Below are 10388 nucleotides of genomic sequence, written 5' to 3' on the forward strand. Positions count from 1 at the left end.
AACTGTACATCCCATGGCTCATGCCTCAGTGTCGTGTTCAGCCAGAACACTGGGCAGAGTTTGGTAAATGACACCATAGTCCCTATTTAGTGTATTATGGGCCCTGGTCTAAAGTAGTGCACTTTTAAAGGGAATAGAATGCCTTTTTGAATGCATACTGGGCCTATAGCTAGCAGGACATTGATATGAGTGGTGAGATGCCCAGGGACGAGGCCAATGTTATAGGGGAAGTAATGATAGACCGGTGTCTTTAGTGATCGGGGTGGTCTGTGAGATACAGTAAGAACAATGGGGTACTGGTCTCACCCTAAGAGGAACTAATATAACATCCTCTCCCCAATCTGTAACTGTCATTCCTGGTAAACTTGTCTCAGTCTCTATTGTTAGATACTGTACCCTCAACCCGTTATGGTATTTGGCATATGAACCCCTAAAGACATGTTACCTGAGCCTTTACATCTAATAAACCAATTGACCTTTTCACTGATTTGTGGAAGCTGCATCTGACTGGATTACCTTACAAACTGGAAAGACAGTTTTAAGAAATCCCATCACATGTACAAAGGCTGTAATAATACTCCCACTTGGGGCATAGTTCTGTGTTTTGAAGAGGTCCAGGAAATGGGGAGAGACACAGATGTGGGGAGAGGTCAGAGGACTTGCTGATACACAAATTAACAAACTCCCTTTCGAGGTAGCAGTTGCGTAACATCCCTAGTTTGTCCCAGATCTCAACAGCTGTGGAAGATCAGAGGACTTCGCTCCTCAAAGCTACCAATGTTAAGGGCAGTACAGAATTCCCTTATTGAAATGTCATACCAAGACGGATTAGAGTTTTCCCCCTTCATTTCTAATGACAAGTACTGTAGGTATGCATTCTATCAGCAAGTATGTATAAAATGATTTTGCACATTTAAAGAAAATACGTTTCAGACGCAGAGCGCCACTGTTTGATACAAGACCACGCCCCTTCGAATGACGAAGGTTCCCTTTACCTCTGCCTCTCTCCCTCCCTCCCTGCCGGCCTCTCCATAGAGGATGTGTCTGGGAGAGTGAGAGGGGAAGACCGTCAGTAGAATGGATATGTGCCTTCTCTCCTTTCTCTCTCTGTGGTGTTCTGGTCCTATGTGTAGGGCTCGGTGGTGTTCTGGTCCTATGTGTAGGGCTCTCTTGGTAGTGGATGGGTGGACCGCTGAACTTATGGCAGACGGAGACAAGAATGGTGGTGATAAACCTGAAGGTACAGACGTCTACATGCTCACTTTCAAATCACTAACAACCACCACCACAGACACTACCAGCTGACTCACACCAACACCCACTTCTCACAACAGAGAAAACAATACATGGCTTTAATGTGTTTGAGTTGGCTGTAAATGTACATGCATCTTATTCTCTTACCCTCACCGACTGGAATTGTTTCTGTGTTAGACAAGGGAAGCTTATTCTAAGTGTTTCTCTGACAGCATCTCCAGCTTGCCTATATTTAGACTAGTCATATTTTCCATAGGTTTATTGTGCCGCAGAATTGATGATGTCATGGTTGGTCATATTTAATGTTCATGGCCACCACTGAGACAGACGGTGCTGTTTGTCTAAATGGCACATACATACACACACACACACATCGTGCTGCTCCCCATTGACTCATAATTGCTCATGATCACACGCTCATACACACACACACACACACACACACATCGTGCTGCTCCCCATTGACTCATAATTGCTCATGACCACACACTCATACAAGCAAAACAACAAAACTGATATCTTTCCAGAAGTACAGACGGACGTATACTTTTAATGTGCATCCTGTCACATATTGTTTGATTTGAATATCTGGTGAATTGAGCTTGTTTACATCTGATTGACAGCTGCTGCAGCAGCGCTCTGAGGTGTGGCCAGAGGTGTGGAGGACAGAGAGCTTGGCCTGGGACACTGCCCTGAAGTGGGTATTGGGTGTGTTCTGTTGCCCTGAGCATTTGGAGAGGTTGGGACAGTACCGCAAAAGGGAAAGTCTGAGGACCTCATCCATCCACTCCAGACTCAAGGTATCATGTAATTACAAACACACCTGCTCTCACTAGAAGCAATTGTCATTTCCCATGTGAAATTATATAGACTTGAGGGAGAAATTGATACCATTCCCCAGATCTGTGCCTCGACACAATCTCGGAGCTCTACGGACAATTCTTTTGACCTCACGGCTTGGTTTTTTCTCTGACATGCACTGTCAACTATGGGACCTTATATAGACAGGTGTGTGCCTTTTCTAAATCATGTCCAATAAATTGAATTTACCACAAGTGCACTCCAATCAAGATGTCGAAACATCTCAAGGATGATCAATGGAAACAGGATGCACCAGAGCTCAAATCGTAGTTTCATAGCAAAGGTTCTGAATAAATAAGGTATTTCAGTTTATTTTTAATATATTTGCAAAAATTTATAAAAATCTGTTTTCACTTTGTCATTATAAGGTATTGTGTGTATATTGATGAGGGAAAAAAATTATTTAATCCATTTTAGAATAAGGCTGTAATGTAAAACAAATTAGGGGAAAAGTCAAGGGGTCTGAATACTTACCGAATACAGTGTATGTACACTTGTTTAATACAGTGAGAGTCAGAGAGAGGGTTGAGCATCATTCAAGAGCCCACATTGCTAACTGGAGTTTGTATTGTGTAGGAGAAACGTGTCTGGGTGGAGTTTGTATTGTGTAGGAGAAAAGTGTCTGGGTGGAGTTTGTATTGTGTAGGAGAAAAGTGTCTGGATGGAGTTTGTATTGTGTAGGAGAAACGTGTCTGGGTGGAGTTTGTATTGTGTAGGAGAAAAGTGTCTGGGTGGAGTTTGTATTGTGTAGGAGAAAAGTGTCTGGGTGGATGCACAAGCCCTGGAGGTTGAGCTGACAGACTGGCAGAGAGACTAGGAACCAGACACTGACCATGAGGGCTTTCACCGCACCAGCCGGCCAACCATCATCACACAGGTTAACAAACATACAATCTACATTAAGGCTGCTTTAAAATGGTCAGTATATAAAATGTTTGCAATGTGGTTGTGGTAAATGTTATTTTAATGCACATACTTGAGTTGTGTTGGTGATATGTTGTGGAGGGTTTTGAGGCCTGTAACTTGTGATGTTCTGTTTGTGTCATTGTTGTGTTAGATGCTGGAGGGGAATGCGCGGGTCGCTCTGATGATCAGTGAATCACTTTAGGATCAGACCACACAGGAGGGGCTCTATGAGATGGAGAACCTCAATAGGTGGGTCTGTTTTTTTGTGTGTGTATGTGGCTGTGTATGTATGAGAATGGTGTAGAGAATTTGTGATACTTTTCCTATAACCAAATATCACCTATAATATTTGCTTGTGCATGTAATCACTGGATCCACTTTCTCTCTACATCAGTCTCCATGTCCAAGTCTCTCATTTTGTCTCCCTCTGTTTCTAGTTTCCGGGAGGCGCCTGTTGAATTTGGGAAGGAGCATCGCTGGGATCAAAGCACAAATAACAGGTTCCACCTCTATCTACTGGCCTCTAAGAGACTGCATCATCCTCATCCTCTATCAACCCCTGGCTGCTCTGGACCGGGTTGTGAGGATGGCCTGCCGTCTGGCGATAGGCCAACTACTGCTGGAGCTCCAGCCCTTCCTGTAGAGACTCCTGTCTCGCTCCTGACTGGCCCAGGGATACATCACGCTCACTTCGAAGTTATGTGGCGTCCTGGAGTGCCATATTGAGATGTATAGTTGTGTTCGCCCACCCTGCCAGCACCTTTTGACTATCATATTAGTCTGTAGCTGACTTATACCAGTGTCCCGAGTAGCGTTTGCAGCCAGTGGCTGATGGTGGTGGAGTATGTGAGGGTGTTGATGCAGAAGAGGCTGGTGTGTTGTAATGCAGAGGAGCGACGCGAGCTGGCCAAGAGAATGGCACTGGATGCCCAGTATCTGAGGGATCTCTTCCAGGGCCTGGTTGTGAGGATACACTTGAGTTTAGCCACAGCCAGTGACACCCAATCCAGTGGGAAACTCTGCCCTGCTCTGCTCTCTTCTCTATCCCACAGACTACACACCCAACTCACAGCCGGTCCACACCATACACCTCAAACCACACCCTCCTTCGTTTTAATTCACTGCACCATTTTATGTACAGTTTCCATTTTCACATAAATACAAACACACTGTACACTAGCAGTCAAAAGTTTGGACACCAATTAATTCAAGGATTTTTCTTTATTTTTACTATTTTATACATTGTAGAATAATAGTGAAGACATAAACTATGAAATAACACATGGAATCATGTAGTAACCAGAAAATTTGAGATTCTTCAAATAGCAACCCTTTGCCTTGATGACAGTTTTACACACTCTTGGCATCCATCTTCTCTGACACCCTGGTGCCTATTCCTAGCATGCCATTCTGTCTGCCTACTGCCATCTGTGCCTGACTACCAATTTGCACCTTTTAAATTCACTAATCACACACACACAAGCTTGCGGTTATATAAACTTGAAATGAACAGTATTACAATTAAAATGTGTGAAATTCATGACTTCTTTATTGGAATAATATGTTGATGAATCTGATAACTTTAAGTGTTTGATCACTGCCAGAAAGAAATACAGGTAACAAAATAAATACTTCATTAAATGGGGGATACAAAGTCTATTGAAAGCAGGTTCTTCCATACAGTTGTTGTTTCTGAGTTAATTAAGAAATTAACCTCCCATCATGCTTAAGGTAATTTATAAAAATGCCAAGTTGTGCATTATGTTGCCTACCATGGCTAGAAGAGATCTCAATGAATTGACTTTGAAAAAGGGGTCCCAAAGGTACATAGGAGACAGTTGGACACTTGTAGAATCTATGCCAAGATGCATTGAAGCTGTTCTGGTAGCCCAACGCCCTATTAAAGAGAAAGGAAAGGCGGGTACCTAGACAGTTATACAACTGAATGCATACAACTGAAATTAAGACACTATGTTGGTGTTTTTTATTTATTTTGGCATTTCCTTGGAGCAGTTATCTCGATCGTTAACTACAGCTAAGCATTAATATCATTGTTGCCTTTCCACCGGCACTGTACTGTAGATGGCCTAAATACTGTACATCTGCAACGTTGGAAAGATGGGATTCCCCGATATTAAACATTAGCCATGTAATTGCGACAACGTTAAAACATATTCTAAGAATAGCATAATTGACAAATAACTTGCTGTGCATAGATCTCCCCTGAAACATGAATATTTGAGGCTTATATGAATAAACATGTCTAGTGGGAGACCTTGCTCTGAAGTAGCCCACCTTATCCACCTGTTTCATTGAGTTAGGGAATCATTTCCAAGACAAAAGTATTTGGTTGTAATGTTGCACTATTTTATATCAAGTGTGGCAACCATCCTCCAGGATAGCTACTGGGTGGCAACCATCCTCCAGGATAGCTACTGGGTGGCAACCATCCTCCAGGATAGCTACTGGGTGGCAACCATCCTCCAGGATAGCTACTGGGTGTGCATGCAGTTGTTCAAGCCCTGATCTAACCACATTGTAGCCTAAACATCAGCTGCTCAACAGGACCTTGATAAGCAGACTTGGGTGTTTCAGGGCTGGATCCAGATAGAGGGTTGAACACATGTTGACAACATCTGACTAACAGTACTTTGTGTGTGTGTGTGGGGGGGGGGGGGGGGGGTGTTAAGTGCCTTGATCACAAGGGCACAATGGCAGGATATGGTAGGCCTACATGGGATCAGACACTGCAGCCTTCCAGTGTCAATAATGCTTACTATTTCATGTAGGGTATAATAATGGTTGAAAGTCATGGGGAAGTCATTGGAAATGTTTATGAACCCCTTAACAGTGAATAACTAGAGGTCTCTATAGCATAATGTCATTTTAGAATTTCTGTAAATATAGTCTTTAATAGACTCACTTGGAAAAAGACAGCTCCTGCACTTCTTTCATCCAAAATCAAGTACTGACTATACACTATACACACTATACACTCAGATTACAAGGGGTTAATGCCGCATTCAAAACAACTGGGAACTTCGACTTCAGTGCGTTCAAGACAACTGGGAACTCCGGGAAAAGCGAGCTCCGATTGGGGAAAAATATTTTTGAACAGTCACCCGACTCGGAATTCCAAGTCAGACTTGGGTATCTTTCTTGAGCTCCGACCTGAAGATCACTGATGTCATGATTTGATCTCATTTTTGTCCGAGTTCCCAGTTGTCTTGAAAGCGCCAAATTTTGACACCAGTGTATGACTTGGGGGATGACGTCAGGTGACATTTCTAGGGAAAACATGTCTGCCCCGGTTGAGGCAATGCTGTCATAATCAAATTTTTTAGGGATTGGTATAAAAACATTATTCTTGTGGAATACAAAAGACACAGCATGTAAATATGCTATTTCTGTTTTGTTATTTGTAATAAAATAGCAGAAATGTATAAAAAACCTGTTTTCGCTTTTTCATGATGGGGTGTTTAGATTGAAGGGGATAAAAATATTTGATCAATTTCAGAATAAGGCTGTATCGTAACTACTGTATCGTAACTACTGTATCGTAAATGTGGAAAAAGAGAAGGGGTCTGAATACTTAACGAATGCACTGTAGATATGCAAGCTAGTTGACCCTGTTTTGTTGGTATATAATTTCATGTTAATGTATTGCAATATGCAACGCACTAGCTACCTAATGTTTTAGTTCTTTATCAATCACTTCAAGTCATGTTGCTAGCTATAGTTGAATTGGGGGGAGTTCATTTAAATGTGTGATATCCATGATCACCAGGACCTGTGAAACTGATATGCTGCACAATCACGATAGGGTGAGTATGTGGCCTGGCAGGAAACGCGTCATCCAATACAGCTTGTACAATACACGGTGCACACTTCTGTGAGTTGTGGAAGCTGTCTTGTTTCTTACCCTGTACGTAAACCACAATCTGTCTATCTCATAGAATGAGAAGTACTACTAGGATATTAATGCTTCTGTGAGCAGAGTGAAGGCATGGTGAGAGTCATAATTCTGGACTTTGGCACTGGAACAGGACTGCTTTCCATGATGGCTGTCACAGCTGGTGCTGGCTACTGCCATGCTGTGGAGGTGAGAATGACAATTCTTGACTTGCTGAACCCCAGGCATCGTTGCCTAATCTATCAAAGTGCATTGACAGTTCACCGTCAATTAGAAGAAAGGGGAAAGGTGTTCTCTGACTGTGTTTGGCTGCTCTCCGAACAGTGAAGATAAATGGCTTCTCCGACAATTTCAAGATCATCAATACACAAGTGACAGTTCGACCAAGTGAGTAACACACATTGTACGCACAGTCCTGTAATTTGTAGTCCACAGTTGTTTTGGTTAAAATGTTACTTTTCAAATTGCTTATGCTGCAGCAACGGTAAATCATTAATGTGACAAATTCTGTGACCTGAAATGCAGTATTTCTGAAAAATGCAGTATTTCTGAAAAATTCAGTTTTTTTTCGACTGCAGTGAAACTTTTCAACTAGATCAACTGTATTTTACCATCAGAATGTTAGATGAATGTGTTGTCACTGCAGATGGAGACTTGCAGACTCGAGCCAACGTCTCAGAGCTGTTTGACACAGAACTGATTGGAGAGGGAGCCTTACCCAGCTATGAATAAGCTCATTTGGCCCCCGAGTGGCTCAGCGGTCTAAGGTATTGCATCTCAGTGCTAGAGGCGTCACTACAGACCCTGGTTCGATTCCAGGCTGTATCACAACCGGCTGTAATTGGGGGAGTCCCATAGGGCGCCGCACAATTGGCCCAGCGTTGTTAGGGTTTGCCCGGTGTTGTTAGGGTTTTCCCGGGGTAGGTCGTCATTGTAAATAAGAGTTTTCTTAACTGACTTGCCTAATACAAATAACATTTTACATTTGGTCCAGGTAAGTGTGTTTGTGTGTAAGAGGCAAAGAAAGAGGCAGATATGTATTTCTCCTGCAGGAGGGCTGTGCCCACTAGTTCCACGGTGTATACCCAGCTGGTGGAGTCAGAGCAGTTGTGGAGCTATTTTTACTTTGTCATGCTCTTATTTGTATGTTTACATGCCTATTATTATGTGAAATTATTCCAACACAGCCACACAATAAGTTATATCTGTCTGTATCCATCCAGGTGTTCAGTTTGGTAAGGTAAACTGCAATGTTGAAGCAGGTCTTTGAACAAGTGAGTGGAATCATGTAAATAAAGCATTAATTTAGTTGAAATATATTAGCAAACCCTCAATGACTACAGGGTTGCTAGTTGCTAAGGCGTGTATCTCTGTAGGTGCTGGATGCCAACTGCATAAGGGGAGAAGCTTTTCGAGCTGAAAGACGATGGCCAGAGTTTACCCATGAAGTTGCACAACGATTTAAATCAAGTCATCGTTTTAGTCAAAGTATGATATATTTGGGCATGAAGTGACAAATCCCGAGCTGCCCACTTTTTGCAAATCTGTACGAATACGGTGTCTTTTCCTATGTTATGATGTAGACATTATTTTAAGCCTACGTTTCGTTTCAGGGCTGGGTTTTGTTTAAATGTTACCACTCACCAGCATGGCATTGTCATTACCATTATCATAATCCATTGTATAATTTGTACATTTTCACTTATTTTTTAGCTAGTCTGTGTAAAATATATATATATGAACCATTTTACAAATGGTATAATTGCGTGATATGATAGCACTTTCCAAACCCCCTCGCCCCAAGATGAATGGTTTTGACCACTAAAGTTTTGCGTCACTTAACGCTACACTGCTCAAATCAAATTTTATTGGTCACATACACATATTTAGCAGATGCTATTTCGGGTGTAATGAACTGCTTGTGTTCCAAGGTCCAACAGTGCAGTAGTATCTAACAATTCACAACCATACACACAAATCTAAAAGTAAAGAATGGAATTAAGAAATATATAAATATTAGGAAGAGAAATGTCTGAGTGGCATTGACTAAAATACAATATATACATATGAAATTAGTAAAACAGTATGTAAACATGATTAGTGTTCCGTTTAAAGTGACCAGTGATTCCATTTCTATGTATTTAGGGCAGCATCCTCTAAGGTGTTGGGTTGAGTAACCGGATAGTAGCCGGCTAATGATGGCAATTTAACAGTCTGATGGCCTTGAGATAGAAGCTGTTTTTCAGTATCTCAGTCCCAGCTTTTATGCACCTGTACAAACCTTGCCTTCTGGATGATAGCGGGGTGAACAGGCCATGGCTCAGGTGATTGATATCTTTGATCTTTTTGGCCTTCCTGTGACATCAGGTGCTGTAGATGTCCTGGAGGGCAGGCAGTGTGCCCCCTATGATGCGTTGCGCAGTCCACACCACCCTCTGGAGAGCCCTGCGGTGCAGTTGCCGTACCAGGTGGTGATACTGCCCGACAGGATGTTCTCCATTATACATAAGTTTGTGAGGGTCTTAGGGGCCAAGCCACATTTGTTCAGCTTACTGAGGTTGAATAGGCGCTGTTGCGCCTTCACCACACTGTCTGTGTGGGTGGACCATTTCAGATTGTAAGAAATGTGTACTCCGAGGAACTTGAAGCTTTTCACTTTTTGGAGGTGATATGATTCTTAACTAGCCTCTCAAAGCACTTCATGATGAAGTGAATGTTACGGGGTGATAGTAATTTAGTTCAGTTACCTTTGTTCCTGTATCGAAGAAAGCGATGGTGGACATCTTGAAGCAAGTTGGGACAGCAGACTGGGATAGGGAGAGATTGAATATGTCCATAAACACTCCAGCCAGCTGGTCTGTGCATGCTCTGAGGATGCAGCTAGGGATGCCGCATGGGCCGGCAGTCTTTCGAGGTTTAACACGCGAATGCTGCCATCTATCACAGTTTTTGGTTTGGGTAGGTTTTAATAGTCACAGTGGGAACATCCCCTAAACACTTCCTGATGAACTCAGTCACTGTGGCTGCATTCCAAACATGTAAAAGACACACCATCTCCCCTCAGCCCTCAAATTAAGTGGACACTTCTGATGACATCTGATGCGTTTACACTTGCAGGGCAAGGGAAGAATTAATTCATTTTAAATGGCCAGCTCTTGCCCAGTAATGTCACTCCTTCGTCCCACGGTTCTCCATATTAATGTTGGTTTTAAGTTTTGGCTGACTTTTCTTAGCAGATGTACAATCATCAGAAATTGAATTATGGGGCGTTTCAGGCCCCATGGTGAACATAATTGGACACTCGCAAACTCAATCAAAAACGAGGGCTGAGGGGCTAACGTTGCCAACTTCCCTTACTTGGCTAATCAAATCTAATTTTATTGGTGACATGCACCGAATACAATAGGTTAAGACATTACCGTGTATTGCTTACTTACAAGCCCTTAACCAACGA

General features: G+C 42.5%; 1 protein-coding gene across 1 annotated transcript; it reads left to right on the forward strand.

Moving 5' to 3' along the window:
• Positions 1–1019: 1019 nt before the first annotated feature.
• Positions 1020–6460, forward strand: LOC139381807 (exocyst complex component 3-like protein). Its single transcript, XM_071125585.1, has 4 exons — positions 1020–1240; positions 1878–2054; positions 3173–3270; positions 3459–6460. The coding sequence occupies exons 1-3, from the start codon at positions 1181–1183 to the stop codon at positions 3221–3223; spliced, it is 288 nt and encodes a 95-aa protein (XP_070981686.1). The 5' UTR covers positions 1020–1180; the 3' UTR covers positions 3224–3270; positions 3459–6460.
• The last annotated feature ends 3928 nt before the right edge of the window (positions 6461–10388 follow it).

This window comes from Oncorhynchus clarkii, chromosome 2 (genome assembly GCF_045791955.1).
Source record: "Oncorhynchus clarkii lewisi isolate Uvic-CL-2024 chromosome 2, UVic_Ocla_1.0, whole genome shotgun sequence".
Classification (NCBI taxonomy): domain Eukaryota; kingdom Metazoa; phylum Chordata; class Actinopteri; order Salmoniformes; family Salmonidae; genus Oncorhynchus; species Oncorhynchus clarkii.